Genomic DNA, 17,376 nt, shown 5'->3' on the forward strand with positions numbered 1-17,376 from the left:
CTTGAGATATGATAAAAAAATGATGTATTATCAAAGTGGGGCGCTTGTTCCGTTCTCTCTCCGTAACCAGAACAATGCTAGAAGTTGGCTCCAATCACTGCAGCTAAGTAGTATCACGACTTGGGTAGAGATAAGACTTGACAATATTGAGACACACATGACCAACATGAGTGCTACGTTGAAAATTCTTTGAATCACAAATTGGTAAGATAACTAGTCAGTTCACACGTCAACCATATGGAGCAGTGTCTAATAGTACAGAGAGAAATCATAGAAAGGTCAACGCTTACTTTGTACAACATGTGAAAATATAAGATACAACATGTGAAAATATAAAAGATAGATGAGCAAGAGGAGAAGGTTGAATCTACACAAAACCCACCAAACTATGTCGACTGGACTCCAAGCAAAGGAAGTGAAAGTAAGAAAGGTAAGGAATATGATTTATATATTTTTGTTGATATTTCTAATCTTCCTTTTCCCTAAAGATTTTGGCAATTAAGCTTTGTTTTTCAATTTATAACGGTTCTTGAAAAGTTCAAGAAACTGCATATTAATATCCAGTTTACAGATGTCTTTACTCAAATGGCGAGTTATGTCATGTGCTTGATAGAGTTTCTAGCAAATAAGAAGAAGTAGACTGATTTGGGGACAACGGTTTTGAATGAGGAATGTTTGGTTGTGCTCTAAACAAACCCCCACCAAAACTTCTAGATCCAAGGAGTTTTTCTATACCTTGTGTCATTGGTAGTATGAAATTTGATAAGACTTTATGTGATCTAGGTGATAGTATCAATTTAATGTCTTACCCAATTGCTAAGAAATTGGGTATANCGGGAAATGTTTCACTCAAAGTAGATATATTCATGTTCCCTTTGGACTTTGTGGTTCTTGACATGGATGGTAATTGTGATTCATCTTTAATATTATGACATCCATTTTTAGCAACTAGTAGATCTTTGATTGATGGTCAAAGGGGAGAATTAATACTTAGGTTGAATGAGAAACAAATAGTGTTTAATACCTTCAATCATGACTCCCTTTCACCTAAAACCAATTATAACATAAATGTTAATACTTTAGATGCTTGTAATGATGGGAGTGTACAGGTCAGATGTATCACCAAATCATCCACTTTACAAGGTAAGGAGGTAACAAGATTAGCTCGAGAGTTACGTGATCATATTCATGTAATGGTTTGGAACATTAATGAATTCAAAAGATTTGGATTTAGACTCGTAGTAATGGTGGATGGAAACAACGAAAGAAAAAGTCGTGAGATGAGAAAGACATAAATTCATAACATCAAATGATCCCAATTAAACTTAAAGAAGTTGCATATAGTCAAGCTGATGACTATAAACTAAACGATATTGTCCTTTTATTTTTTATTTTTAAGTTTAATTTTTCGTTATTTGTCATCATGTCTTGTTCACGTACTAATACTTATATTTTAATTTGAAGGTTTCTAATAAGCTCGTTGCCCACAACTACTTAGTATGGTGGCAAATTAATAATGAATTAGGCAAATCAGGCTCTTCAAGTGCTGAAATTAATTTTTTTCATGCAGAGGTGGCGATTCAGCACCGTATATGCCGCGTCGGAGAACCAAGAGGCCCATTCAAAAAATAAAGTTGAGAATCCGAATCCCAGGAGCCCAGCACCTAACATTCCCTTCAAAAAATTTATGTCATTTCTACCACCACATACTTAGTATCCCCGGGATGAGGATGATGGTGATGATCACTGACGGTCATTGCCATATGCCACAACTTTGATTGCTGCACTTTCAAGAGAAAGTTATCCACAAAAAGTATAATTCAGTGAGTCTGAATATCGTATCTACATGGAAATTAAGATAATTACAAGTTCGATATGATGTCTTTTTTTATCTTTTAATTATTTTAGCCTTAAATGATGATTTTTATATGTTGAAAATTTTAAATTAAATAGTAGAGATTAAATGATTCACTATTGGTATTTAAATAAAGTTAGAATAAATTAACATAATTGAAATCCACTAGATAAAATGATTCCACAAGTCTGGATTCGAGATTGCAGAAGATGATTCATTGAGACTAAATGATCGATGAGTTATACCAAGTGATAAGGATTTGAGACAAGAAATTTTTGAGAGATGATCATTTTATCCATTTTAGCATACACCCAGGTGGCAAAAAAAATCATAAAGACATGAAGGAAAAGTTATGGTGGAAGGAGATGAAGAAGGATATTGCAGATTATGTATTGAAATTTTTATCATGTCAACAAGTTAAATTTGAGTACAAAAGACACAGAGGATTACTGAAGATTCTATAAATTACATAATGGAAATGTGATCGTATCATTGTGGATTTTTTAACTTACTTGCCGAAATCCCCTAAGAATCGTTAAGCAATTTGGGTACTGTGGATAGATTGATGAAATTTGCACATTTTAATTTCATACCGAATGTGTTATAAATTTAGACAGATGGCACAATTACACATCAAAGAGATTTTGAAAAATCACGGCGTTCCAATTTCTATAATGTCAGACAGGACCCGAGATTCACTTCAAGATTTTGGAAAAGCTTTCAAGATGCTAAGGACAAAACAGAGTATGAGCACTGATGTAACATATGAAAGAAACCTCTAGACACTCGAGGATATGTTAAGAATCATTGTGATGGATTTTAATATGAGATGATAAGAAATATTATCGTTGGTGAAGTTTGCATATAATAATAGTTACCGTGACAACATTGATATGACTCTTTTTGAAGCACTTTATGGTAAGAAATGTCGTTCCCATTTATTTTGCGATGAAGTTGGCGAACGAAGTCTTATAGGGCCAGACGAAATCCAGCAAATTATTGAAAACTTCAATTAATAAAGAAAAGATTGATAACGACTATGTCGATCGAAGGAGAAAGCCACTATAATTTCAAGTGGTAGATAAAATATTCTTGAAGATAGCTCCATTCCGAGGGACTATGAGGTTTGGTATGCATGGGAAGCAATCACCCCGATATGTTGGTCCTTAGGATATCGTTGAGAAGATTGTTAGTTTGCTGTATCGATTGGAATTGCCCCCACAACTATCCATGATTTACTATGTATTTCATGTTTCGTTACTCAAAAAGTACGAGCCAGATAAAAGTAATGTGTTAAAAGTGTAAGAAATATGACACATGTTAAAAGAAGTATCGTGTAGGAATTGGCGACGGCCATTGCCTACATATTTTGACGAAACTTGTGTACGCAACCTCAACTTTAAAAAATTGAGATGCGTACACATTTCTTCTTTTGACATTCAGACTCCCGATTTTTCTTGTTGATGGTATGAGATGCCTATAAATAGAGACGATGGAGGTCCCTAAGCACACACACATCATAAAAAATATACACCATCTATCGAGAAGATGGAGTGCTTAGAAGGCTTCAAACGAGAGGAAAAGCAGAGAAATCAAAAATTTTCAATGGCCGGAGGTAATACTCGATCTGCTTCCGCATATAGTTTTTTCATGTTCATGTATACGTAAAAAACATGAATTTTAAGAAAAATTCTAACATTTGGTATCAGAGCAATGATACCTGTAATGCCTGAGATTTTATCACGGTAATCTGAGATTGATTAAATTATAAATTGATCGGATGATAGACGGACCACTTCGAGGAAGGAATTGGAATGACATAAGTTGAGTAGGGTGTGAGACCCGAAGGTCTCGCGCATATGCGCGACGAGATAGTGCGCATATGCGCGAGCTGTGCGAGAAGCTTTTTGCGCGGACAGAACTTTGCGCGCACATGCGCGGCTTGAGAGCGCGCATATGCGCGAAGAGGTGCATTGCCATATACCGAGTCCAGAGAATGTGGCGCATATGCGCCAAGAGTTGGCGCGCATATGCACGGGGTGTTCGGTAGCCAAATATGAATTCCAGAGAATATCGCGCACATGAGCGGATGAAGGGCGCGCATATGCGCGAGCTGACGGGAAGGCACGCGCCGAGACATAATGTCTCGCGCATATGCGCCGAGGCGGGTCGCGCATATGCGCGAGACGTGTTGAGCGAAAATGAAGCCACTTGCCTTGATCATGCAATGATATATATATACAAACAACCTTAGTCCTTCAGAAATGAGAATGGAAAGGAAAAGAATCGAGAAAAAGAAACGAGAGAAGTTATAGAAAATCCTTACGCCTTTATATTTCGATCCGCCCATTAGATTTTGAATCCGACTTCAATACGGTGTTCTAATCGACGCAGACTACAACTGGACGTAAGTTTTGTTACGTTTTGATATGTGTGAAAATTATGCTATTGTCAGAATTGAATAAAATTTATATATGATGTTCTTGACATGTTAGACATCATAGAATCGAAGTCAGATTAAGAAACAGATTGATTACGGAATTGTTATGATTTTTCAGAGTATATTGAGTGGTATTGGACAGATTTGGATTATGGTTGAATTACAGATTGTATTGGATATTGATTATAGATTGTAACTGTTATCTATTGATGTTGTATTAACGGGGCTATCGAGATTGTCCCGTTATGCCGTTGATTTTGAGTTAAATCCAGATTGATCAGATTGGTATTGATTTGAACAGTATATTGATATGGGATTAATTGATATTGTCCATTGCCAGATCGTGTATTGACAGACTTTGAATTCCAGACGGGAACGTCGTTAGAACTGCAACAAACGAAAGGTATAAGTCAATGTGATATCGGGAGATCGACTCAAGTAGGAAATACTTGAGTTTCCCTAAATCACATACTTATTGTTATTATTGGCATTGATTTAATTTGATATGCTTGTTCTATTGATTTATAGAGAGCATGTATAGGACGAGTATTAGATGAGTGATCTTGTGACAGAAGTGCCTGATAGTGGTGGGATTGTCACGGGCACATTGCACGATGTCACAAGATAGTGTATTGGCGATAGTGCCACAGTCTGTGACGGATAGGTCAAGACACTGGATGTTTGGTTATATCGACGTGGATAGAATCGGAGTTTCTTCTATTACTGTTGATCGATATAGGAATACCATCGTCTGGAAACCATGATCCCTAGACTAGGAATGAGTCTAGTCTGAAACATGGAGTCATGAGTTGATTGACGATTTTATATTGGTTATGTTTCAGATTGTGATACATGTTACTAATATCTGTTACATGCTTTTACATTGTTTATATGATTGCATGTTTCGTTGATTTATACTGGGATATATTTCTCACCGGAGTTATCCGGCTGTTGTCGTGTTTGTATGTGTGCATGGCAATAGGTGGGACAGGATCAGGGTCGAGGAGATGAAGAGAGATCGTGATTAGAGTGGAGACTACGGATTTTGATTAGAGATAGGGTTTGGATACTTGATATTTAGTTGTTAAACCTTAGTTGGAATGATTGTATATAGTACAAGACTTGTACTTTAATACTGACATGTCTATTAGATTGAATACCATTACGTTCCGCAATTTTTTTAAAAAAATTAGACCCTATTGATTATAATTGATTAAATTGTCCCAATGATGATTAAGAACATGATTAGCGTCCGGTTCCCCACAATACCTCTGCCTTGAAAATTTGTTTTTTCATTTTCTTAAATTTGCGTAAGAAGCTTGAAGTTTAGATATGAACTTTAAGAAAGTTTACGTACCTGAAAATTTCTTCACGTTGCACTTCGGAGTTCTCGGATGAGATCTTGAAAAATTGTATAAAGTCTCTGAAATTGAGAAATAAAATAAAAATTTTTGGAGAGCAAAATTTTTGGAAAGAAAAAAATTACAGAAGAAAGTTTATGCGAGTTTGAATAAGCTTCAAATTATTGTGAGAGTATGAAAAAGATTCAAATTATTAATGATTCAGACAAACCATTAAATTGAAATGGGACCACACAAAATTCAATCTTTCAAATTTTGTCGGTAAATGCATGAGACACGAATTCAATTATTATTATGCATTATTTTTTTTATTATTATAATAATAAAATAATAATAAATGAGATTGAACTTCGGTCAAATTTTTAAATTTTAATGATTTATTATTATTTTAATAATAACAATAAATCATTAAATAAATTTATTTGGAAATAAATTATAATATTTCTAAATTTAGTGTAATTTTCAATACACGTTTAGAAATTATTTTTGCATGTTAGATATTACGTCAAATATTATGGATATTTATTTGATATGGACCTGCAAATTTAATATTATGTTTGCATTTATTTTGAAGTTTTTTTTAAATGCAAATTGTATTGAAAAATATTTTGGTACATCAATATTCACATTATGTTCATATTAAATTATATTAAGTTGTTCATAATTTGAAATGAACATATCAAGTAAGATTTGAATATAATAAAATAAAATATTTCAGATTTTCACAAATGAACAAATAATTCTCACTTTATCACTACTCTGATAAAAGAGAAAAACTGATGAGGAGCCTATATTTTCACATAAATGTGATCTTCACTTTATCATTATTCTGATTGAAGAGAAAAACTGATGGGGAACATATTTGTTCATATTAAGTCAAAATGTGAATATAAAGTTATTTAATGAAAACTTTTGGCTTATAAATATTCACATAAATGTGGATAATTAAAGTGAAATATAATTATAAGATAACATGAGAAAACATGATCTGGAGAGTTCTTCATAGATCGGTTTAAACTACCTTGACTAACCACTGGTCTCCCTGAGGAACGTTGCTCTCACTAGGAGTTAGGTATTTAAAGGGCATTAGCACTACCTATCTTTCCTGGAAGCACTCTTAGAAAATGTTGATTATGTTACTAAATAATTATTATATAAAGTATTAAAATAAAACCAAAATTTTGTCCGGTGAACCGTATAAATTTAAATAATTGAGGAATAGCCACAACATCCTTAATTATGGAAAATTATGCATTAAGTGGATTTGGATCACATAATGGACATCAATTGTAATTAATTATATAAACATAATAAATTTTACCCCACACGGATTTTTTTTATATTTATATAACTAATTAAGTTAAAATATCAAATTATATTTTTCTTAATTTACCCACATGAGTTAAGGAAAATACATTTTGATAGTTTTATTATAAAGTTACAGAAAAATCTTATTGAATTAAAATTTTAGCTCACAGGCAAATTTTATGTCACTAGATTTTTATAACATGAATTACATTGGTAATACATGATATTGTCTCAAAATTTTAAGCATATGATATTTTGTGCAGTTATGCAACCTGCGAGTTTCTCTGATATGAAATGTGATATTCCCGAACTAAAGGACGATAACTATAAAATATGGAAAGAAAGAATTCTTCTTCAATTAGGGTGGATGAATATTGATTATGCTATACGAAAAGATGAACCATCTGCTATTACTGAAAACAACATTCCAGATGATGTTGATCTTTATGAAAAATGGGAGCGATCTAATCGACTCTGCGTAATGTTCATAAAGACCAAAATCTCTGCTGGTATGCGTGGTTCTGTCGACCAGCATAACAATGTCAAAGAATTATTGAAGGCTATTGATGAACAATTTCAGGTTTCAGATAAGACACTTGCAAGTACCCTAATTATGGAATTCTCTTCATTAAGGCTCACCAGTGTGAGAGGTGTGCGAGAGCACATAATGAAAAAGCGGGACATAGCGGCTCGGCTAAAGACACTAGAAGTGGAAATGTCTGAAATTTTTCTCGTGCACTACATTTTATGCACTCTTCCACAGCAATATGGACCCTTCAAAATTTCTTACAACACACATAAAGATAAATGGTCAATCAATGAATTAATGACCATCTGTGTTCAAGAGGAAGGAAGGTTGTTAATGGAAACAAGTGATAATGTATTTATGACTACACAAGGAAAGTATAAGAAGCAAGCCAAAGTCAAGGGAAAAGGGAAAGGAATAATTCCACCCCAACCTGACATCAAGAAAGAATCCAAGTGTTTCTTCTGTAAAAAGACGAGACACATGAAGAAGGATTGCAATAAATTTAAGGATTGGCTTGAAAAGAAAGGTATTCCTACTTCATTTGTCTGTTATGAATATAATATGGTTAATATGATTTATAACACATGGTGGATTGATTCTGGTTCTACAATCCATGTTACAAATACCTTGCAGGATATGCAAAACCTAAGGAAGCCCTAGAAAATGAGCGGAGCATCTATTCAGGAAACAAGATGTCTTCGCATGTGAAAGCTATTAGGACTTGCTGCCTTATATTGGATAGTGGTTTTATTTTAAAATTGGAAAAGACATTTTATGTTCCTAGTTTTTCTAGGAATTTAATTTCGGTTTCAAAACTTGTACCTCTTGGTTATTCATTTCAGTTTTTGGATAAATCAATAAATTTGTTTAATAAATCAAATCTTATTGGAATTGGTATAATGGTTGATGGTCTTTTCTCTATTTCTTTACAAAATAATATCACAACTATGCATGTTCAAGGAGGTATTAAAAGATGTGTTATAAATGAAGATTCTTCTATATTATGGCATCAGAGATTGAGACATATCTCCATAGAGAGAATTAAAAGATTAGTAAATGATGGAGTACTCAGTACTTTAGATTTTACTAATTTTGAGACTTGTGTGGACTGCATAAAGGGAAAGTAGACCAATAAGTCTAAAAAAGGTGTCAAGAGGAGTACAGAAATATTAGAGATCATACATTCAGATATTTGTTGTCCAGATATGGACATGCAAAGTCCGAAATACTTCATCTCTTTCATTGATGATTACTCATGATACATGTATATCTACATGCTTCATAACAAAAACGAAGCACTAGAAGCCTTTAAGGTTTTTAAGGCTGAAGTGGAGAAGCAATATGGAAAACATATTAAGATCGTGAGAACTGATAGAGGTGGAGAATATTACGGTAGATACATTGAGAATGGACAAGCACCTGGTCCGTTTGCCAAGTTTATCCAGGAACATGGGATTGTTGGCCAATATACTATGCCTGGTTCTCCGGACCAGAATGGCATAGCTGAGAGGAGAAATCGAACATTATTGGACATGGTGAGGAGCATGTTAGTAGCTCAAAACTTCCTAAATCCTTGTGGATTGAAGCTCTTAAGACAGCTGTGTATATATTAAACCGAGTTCCAACTAAGGCTGTCCCAAAGACGCCATTGGAGTTATTTAAACGTTGGAAACCGAGTTTGCAACATATACGCATTTGGGGTTGTCTTTCAGAAATAAAAGTTTACAACCCACATGAAAAGAAACTGGACCCAAGAACTATAAGTGGATATTTCATTAGGTATGCCGAAAAATCCAAATGGTACAAATTCTATTGTCCATCTCACAACACTAGAATTGTGAAATCAAGAAATGCAAAATTTCTTGAAAATGACTTGATTAGTGGGAGTAATCAGGACATAATTTTTTAGAATGATCACATTAATGTACAACCTTCTTATTCAAATGACAGATTGATCGTTATTCACACCCCTCAAGACCAAATGGGTGTTAGACAACTAATTACTGAAGTTCCACAAATCGCTGATGAAAATCCAGTAGATCAAGTTGTTAATGAAGAACAACAAGAAATTGTTGATCAATCAAACAACCTTAGGAGATCTACTAGAATTAGAAGATCAACTATATCTAGTGATTATGTTGTGTATTTACAAGAATCGGACTTTAGCATCGGAGCCGAAAATGATCCTGAAACGTTTTCACAAGCCATGAGTTGTAATGAGTCAAAACTATGATTTAATGCTATGAAAGAAGAGATGAATTCTATGGCAGTTAATGAAGTCTGGGATCTTATTATGTTGTTTGATGGTGTAAAAGCTATTGGATGTAAATGGGTCTTCATAACAAAGAAAGACTCGTTAGGCAACATTGAAAGATATAAAGCAAGACTCGTTGCTAAAGGATTCACTCAGCAGGAAGGAATCGATTATAAGGAAACTTTTTCTTCTGTATCTAAGAAAGATTCTCTCCGTATCATTCTAGCATTGGTTGCACATTTTGACTTCGATTTACAACAAATGGATGTAAAAACAGCTTTTCTCAATGGAGAACTAGAGGAAGAGGTTTATATGAAACAACCTGAAGGATTCTTCTCTAGTAATGGTGAGAAATTGGTTTGTAAGCTTAAGAAATCTATATATGGATTAAAACAAGCTTCATGTCAATTGTATTTAAAATTTCATGATANTATGAAACAACCTGAAGGATTCTTCTCTAGTAATGGTGAGCAATTGGTTTGTAAGCTTAAGAAATCTATATATGGATTGAAACAAGCTTCCCGTCAATGGTATTTAAAATTTCATGATGTTATCTCTTCATTCGGATTCGTTGAGAACCTCATGGATCAATGTATATACCAGAAGGTCAGTGGGAGCAAGATTTGTTTCCTTATTCTATATGTGGATGATATATTACTTGCAACCAATGATAAGGGTTTGTTATATGAGGTGAAACAATTTCTCTCTAAAAATTTTGATATGAAGGATATGGGTGATGCATCTTATGTCATTGGCATTAAGATACATAGAGACAGAATTCGAGGTATTATAGGTCTGTCTCAAGAAACCTATATCAACAAAGTTTTAGAGAGATATCGGATGAAAGATTGTTCACCAAGTATAGCTCCTGTTGTGAAAGGCGATAAATTCAATTTGAGCCAATGCCCAAAGAATGATCTAGAGCGGGAACAAATGAAAAACATTCCTTATGCTTCTGCTGTCGGAAGCTTGATGTATGCTCAAGTTTGCACTAGACCTGACATTGCATTTGTTGTTAGGATGTTGGGAAGATATCAGAGTAATCCAGGTTTAGACCATTGGAAAGCTGCAAAGAAAGTCATGAGGTACCTTCAAGGGACCAAAGATTATATGATTATGTTCAGACGAACTAAGAATTTGGAAGTAATTGGCTACTCTGATTCAGACTACGCTGGCTGCATTGATTCAAGAAAATCTACTTCAGGATATATTTTTATGCTAGCTGGTGGAGCTGTATCTTGGAGAAGTGCAAAGCAGACATTGACAGCTAATTCCACTATGGAAGCTGAGTTTGTATCTTGTTTTGAGACAACCTCACATGGTGTATGATTGAAGAGTTTCATTTCAAGGCTTAGAATTATGGATTCTATATCTAGGCCATTAAGAATAGATTGTGACAATTCAGCTGTTGTTTTTATGGCTAAAAATAACAAAAGTGGTAGTCGAAGCAAGCACATCGACATTAAGTATTTAGCCATATGAGAACGTGTTAAAGATAAGAAGTTACTTATCGAGCACATTAGCACTGAATTGATGATTGCGGATCCTTTGACTAAGGGCATTCCACCATTGAAATTTAAGGATCATACAGAAAGAATAGGACTTGGTTCCTTTATGTAATTTTGTTGTAAGAACAAATTTAATGAAACTGTGATGTGATATTTTCTCATATTTGTTGTGTACACATTCATTGATTGAGAAATATCAATAAAGTTGGATATCGAATAAACATTGGGTTTATCCATTAAGTTATATAGATTTGAGAGACATAATGCATTGTAATACATGGAAGATAATATTCGTTTTAAGATGACCTATCGCCATGATTCATGTATTTTGTTTTCTCCTATGGTAAATGAAATATATGTGTCAAGTGANAGACGATTGAGGTCCCTAAGCACACACCTCATAAGAAATATACACCATCTATCGAGATGATGGAGTGCTTAGAAGGCTTCAACCGAGAGGAAAAGCAGAGAAATCAAAAATTTTCAATGGTCGTAGGTAATACTCGATCTGCTTCCGCATATAGTTTTTTCATGTTTCATGTATACGTAAAAAACATGAATTTTAAGAAAAATTCTAACAAAAAGTTAATGAGGTAGAGTTATACAATGCTCTACAATACGAGGAACAACCTTTAAAGATTTTAGGAAAAAAAAAAGAAAAAATTGAGGAATAAAGCTATTCTTCTAGTTAAAGTGTAGTGGCTCAAACATGGAGCCGAAGAGACGACTTTGGAACTACAAGACAAGATGAGAAAATTCAAACCAGATTTATTTGAGTAAGACAAGTAGCTAATGCCAAAACTTTATATTTATAAATTCATACATTACAATCATTTATTTGTCAAGGTGCATTATTTGAGCATATTTGTGACATACATACTAAATTTCGAGAATGAAAGTTTTTAAGAAGAGAGGAAATGTAACACCCCAAAATTTTGACCAAGTAAATTTAGGGATATATATATATACACACACACACTAAGTTATGATTGCCTCGACCTTTGGTAATGTTAAAATTAGGTATGATATAAATTTCGTTGGCATGGGAATTTGGTTAGCTGTAATATGAACTTTTAAATAATAATAATAATAATGATTTAGTTACTTAATAATTTAAATATTGTTGTTATTGATACTTTATTGGTTCTTTTTCTATCAGAATTAAGTATTCTGTTGTGTTTGGTGATGTTCTAGTTGATATGCGTGTCGTGTGAGCCACTTTTTTATTTCTGCTCGTCAAAGTGTTGTATGTGTTGATGTATGAGAGACAACTCTTGTCTCTTTATGATCACAGTGCTGCTTGAAGAGGCCTCATTGTGGATATTGTTATGTTATATATGTCATGTGAGCAATATCTAGGTTCTTGCTAGTCAAAGTATTGTATGTGAGTGAATATGTGACCCACGTCTTGTTTTCTTTTGTCAAAGTGTTGCATGATAAAGATTTTGATCTGGATTATGTAATTTCTTTCTTCTTGAATCATGGCATTCTATCTGCATTCGTATTTATTATTTGTTAATGTGAAAGCTTTTGTCGTTATCATTGAGATCTATTTAGTGGCTGAATGTAGAAATGTACTGAATAATTTTGGTTTCAGGTAATAATGTGGATGCAGAAGGTTAATAAGTAGTATAGAAGAGATCATTGAGGATGAGGATAACATGGAAGATGATTTGGAGAGCTTGGAGACTCGAGTTATTCCATTTTGAATTTTTCTAGGAATCGTGAATTATTTCTTTTCAAATATTTTGGCAAGTACTTAGTGAGACTAATTTATTTATTCAATAATTTGATTGAGAGATTAACACGATGATTCTTCCAATAAATAGATTATGATTATTTAAAAATTTGAGGTTTATGTGTTGATTCTATAAGTTACCAATATTTTAAAGAAGACTTAAATTACTATAAATTAGTTCGTATGTGTGAGCGCGGTAATCCGGGCCTTATATTTTATCAGCTAGTACTCGATACACACACAAGAAAATAAACAAATCCAATTGAGATTAATGCAATATATATAAAATCAATTTTTAATTTATTTTTTCTTTATATAGATAGCATACTTACTATTTAATATAGTAGTATGAAACCGATTTTGAATTAGTTCTGGAACCAAATTCAAACGAATCAGATTAAAAAGATTTTGGATGCATTTTGAAACAAACCAATCCGATTCACTATTAATTTTGAATTTGATCAAACCCGAAACCAATTATATTGATTCCAAATTGAACCGGATATTGTTACGGATTGGACCAGATTAAACGAAACCGAATGCAGATTTTTTTACATTATTATGTTCTATAGTTATAAGTCCCATATCTCTGTAAATTCCGGTTCTTTTTTCTTGAGTTGTAGTGCATTTTATGTTAGCTTATAAAAATTTAGATTTTTTTTTATTTCTTATAAGAAAATTAAAATATAAAATGATATAATCACATATAAATTTACATCCAATAAGAAATATTACTGGACCAACAAAATGTCATGTAGCTTCGATAACTTGGTATCATTTTTCGATCGACAAACATAAACAAAAGGTTATTCCTATGAATATATTCACCTCCAGCGATGGATCCAATGGCGGCGTGTGGCACCATTAGGGGCATTGGATGATTCGTCATATCGTGTTAGACAAATTCCACTGCTTCCACCGTTTCAATCACGTGTCATCCCAATATTTTAGCTTCTATTACAAACCATTTCAATTTGCTATCCCTTAATCATTGTTTCTTGCCCTTAATTATTGTCAGTTTCTATTAATGTATCCTTTTACCTTGTATATTGTGCTTGTAACCATTATATATACATTGTTCGATAATGAATGAATTACGAAGTTCACAAATTTCACATGGTATGTGAGCAGTGAACAATCTCATTTTCATTTCATCCTTCATTTTTCTTCATCATGGCCGAAGATGAAGAGATCTCAAACAGCACCATGCCAACACCCATCAAAACAAATTCCTACGCCATTCATCATTCTGATAGCCCGTCCACAATCCTTGTCACTCCTCTCTTAATAGGAGACAACTATGGATCTTGGAGTCGTGCAATCACGATGGCGCTTCGAGCAAAGAACAAACTGATTTTCGTTGATGGCTCTCTTCCGGTTCCTTCCAAAAAGGATGACATTTCTAATTGGGAACGATGCAACGACCTGGTAAGTAGTTGGATTCTCAACTCTGTTTCCCTAGACATTCGTCCGAGCATCTTTTACGCTGATATTGCAGTGCAGATCTGGATTGAATTAAAGGAGCGCTTCTCTCAATCAAATGCGTCCAAAATTTATCAACTGAAACAGTCTATTACTGGCCTTAAGCAAGAAGGCATGTATGTCTCCTTGTATTTCACACAACTCAAATCATTAGGGTATGAACTCAACTCCATCATTCCCATTCCTCCTTGTATATGTGGCAATGCAAAAGGCATCATCGACAATCAACATCAAGACCGTGCTATGGGTTTTCTGCAGGGACTTTCATGATAGTTTCTCGGCAGTTCGAAGCCAAATTCTCCTAATGGAACCATTTCCATCCATTCAGCGTAATTAGTATCTGGTACGCCAAGAGGAGAAGCAACAAGAAATCAATATCTAGACAATTCCCAACATCGACTCTGTTGCACTTCAAGCATCCAAAGCAGCGCCTCGACCTTTTGGAAAACGTTCGCACCCTTTCTGTGATCATTGCAATAAAAACGACCACACACTCGCCACATGCTACCAACTCTATGGATTTCCTGACAAACAAGGAAAAAGATCAGTCCCGTCTCCAGCCACTACCGTTGCCCCTCCTACTCAATTGACGCCTGACCAATACAACAAAGTCCTTGCACTCTTGGCCGCTAGAAAATCAGATGGGCCATCAGCTCACCTAGCAGGTACATGATTCTAACTTGTTCTTTCCCTTATTGGATTATTGATTCAGGGGCATCAAACCATATATGCACATCTTTATCCTCATTCTCTTTTTATACATCTGTCGAAAAATCTTTATCGATTCAGATACCCGATGCTTCTTATGCGCCTGTGATTCAAATAGGCACTGTTCACTATTCTCCATCACTCACACTTGAGAATGTTTTCCACATACCATCTTTTAAGTTCAATATGCTATCTATATCACAATTAACAAATCAAGTAATTGTGATGTGATTTTTTCTTCTTCTTCTCAATGTATTTTTCATGATCGAACAACGAAGAAGATGATTGGTCGGGGTAGTGCTCGCAATGGACTCTACTATCTTGATGCAAATTTAGCTTGCGATTCTGCCCTTTCATTTCAGTTCTGTAATAAGTTTGATATATGGCATGATAGACTCAGCCATCCATCAACATCTCGTTTTCATTTCATTGTTTAGAATTTTTCAAACGTTAATGCCAATAAAAGTTTCATTTGTGACGTTTGTCCACGGGCTAAACAATCACGACTCTCCTTTTCTTGCAGTACCTCGAATTCTTCTCATTGTTTGAATTAATCCATGTTGATATTTGGGGTGCTTTTTCTATACCATCGCATAATGGTTCGCGTTATTTCTTGATGATTGTAGATGATTATTCAAGATGTACTTGGATATATTTAATGAAAAACAAATGTGAAACTTTTAATATTTTGAATCATTTCTTCAACCAAATGAATCAGCAATTTAACAAAAAATTTCAAAAATCAGTTCTTGTACTTGAGGAATTTTTCTCCCTCAATTGCAAGTCATTCGTTCCGACAACGACATTGAATTTCTTTCTAAGAAAAAGAAAACTTGGTTTCACGCTAACGGTGATACTCACTAGCGAAGTTGCGTTGCAACTCCCCAACAAAATGGGATTGTTGAACGAAAATATCGTCATCTTCTTGATGTCACACGAATTCTACGATTTCAGGCCAATCTGCCGCTTTCTTTTTGGGGAGATTGCATTCTTACTGCAGCATTTCTCATTAATAAACTTCCCACACCAATACTACAGTACAAGTCACCTCATCAAATTTTACTTGGAACCACTCCATCGTACTCATCCTTACGGGTTTTTCGGTTGCTTATGTTCTGCAAAAAATGTGCACATTCAACATAAGTTCGATGCATGAGCCAAACCCGGTATCTTTGTCGGTTACCCCTTTGGACAAAAAGGATATTGTGTTTATGACATAACTACGCGGCGAATATCCGTTTCCCACCATGTCATCTTCCATGAATCTGTCTCTCCATATCGAGATATTCTTTCTCCATCATCAAGTGAATCAATCTCTATCACTCCACTTAATGATGATGAAACATTTGATATTTCTATTCCTTTAGTGTCTCGTCCTCACAACAATGACGCGCCTTCATACATGAACAATACTTATCATAATACTACGCTTCCAATAAGTTCACAACCTAATTCAGATAATGCTTCACCACCAACAGGCACATCCTCATGTTCTGTTACACCAGTACCCACTCATCCTCAACAGACTTGTCGCCCCCCACCTCATGTCAACGATTACATATGTAATCATTTTTCTTCGTCCACCCATTTTTCTTTGACGAATTATTTTTCTTTATCGCGCTTTCACAGCTCTCATCGTGCTTTTCTCGCTACCGTACTTAGCAATCAAGAGCCATGTTCTTATTCCCAAGTTGTGAGATCGATCCATTGGCGTGAAGCAATGTCAAATGAAATTCGTGCCCTTGAATCAAATGATAGTCTTTATGTCCACTTCCTCATAATAAAACACCTTATCGGTTGTAAATGGGTATACAAAATCAAATATCATTCTGATGGTACAAGCGAACGTTATAAAGTACGCTTAGTAGCCAAAGGATATACTCAAATTGAAGGTGTCATTCCAGTTGCCAAACTTGTCACTGTGTGTCTCCTCCTCTCCATATCGTACCCATGAATTCAAAAATCTTGCACAACATAAATCTTCTCCATAAACGAGACTCAAACCGAAGACCTTGTTTGTGACGAAACAAGTTTAACATCACTCGAACCAACATATATCAATAATTTTTTCATATATTTAATAAAAACATTCATAAAAACATCAATAACAAGAGATAAATCGAATAAATGTGAAGAATATTTTATTTATTTATTATTATCTGAATAAATTTATTTATCTTCACATTTTAGCCT

General features: G+C 34.3%; 1 protein-coding gene across 1 annotated transcript; it reads left to right on the forward strand.

The window, feature by feature from the left end:
- Positions 1-14,166: 14,166 nt before the first annotated feature.
- Positions 14,167-14,745, forward strand: LOC140977485 (uncharacterized). The gene has a single exon (XM_073442223.1). It carries the CDS (start codon positions 14,167-14,169, stop codon positions 14,743-14,745), a length of 579 nt encoding a protein of 192 aa, XP_073298324.1.
- The last annotated feature ends 2,631 nt before the right edge of the window (positions 14,746-17,376 follow it).

Source organism: Primulina huaijiensis, chromosome 5, assembly GCF_012295235.1.
Source record: "Primulina huaijiensis isolate GDHJ02 chromosome 5, ASM1229523v2, whole genome shotgun sequence".
In the NCBI taxonomy this organism is placed as follows: domain Eukaryota; kingdom Viridiplantae; phylum Streptophyta; class Magnoliopsida; order Lamiales; family Gesneriaceae; genus Primulina; species Primulina huaijiensis.

Excerpts from the sequence above, each read along its gene's own strand:
- LOC140977485 (XM_073442223.1), top strand. The coding sequence starts at position 14,167 with ATGGCCGAAGATGAAGAGATCTCAAACAGCACCATGCCAACACCCATC.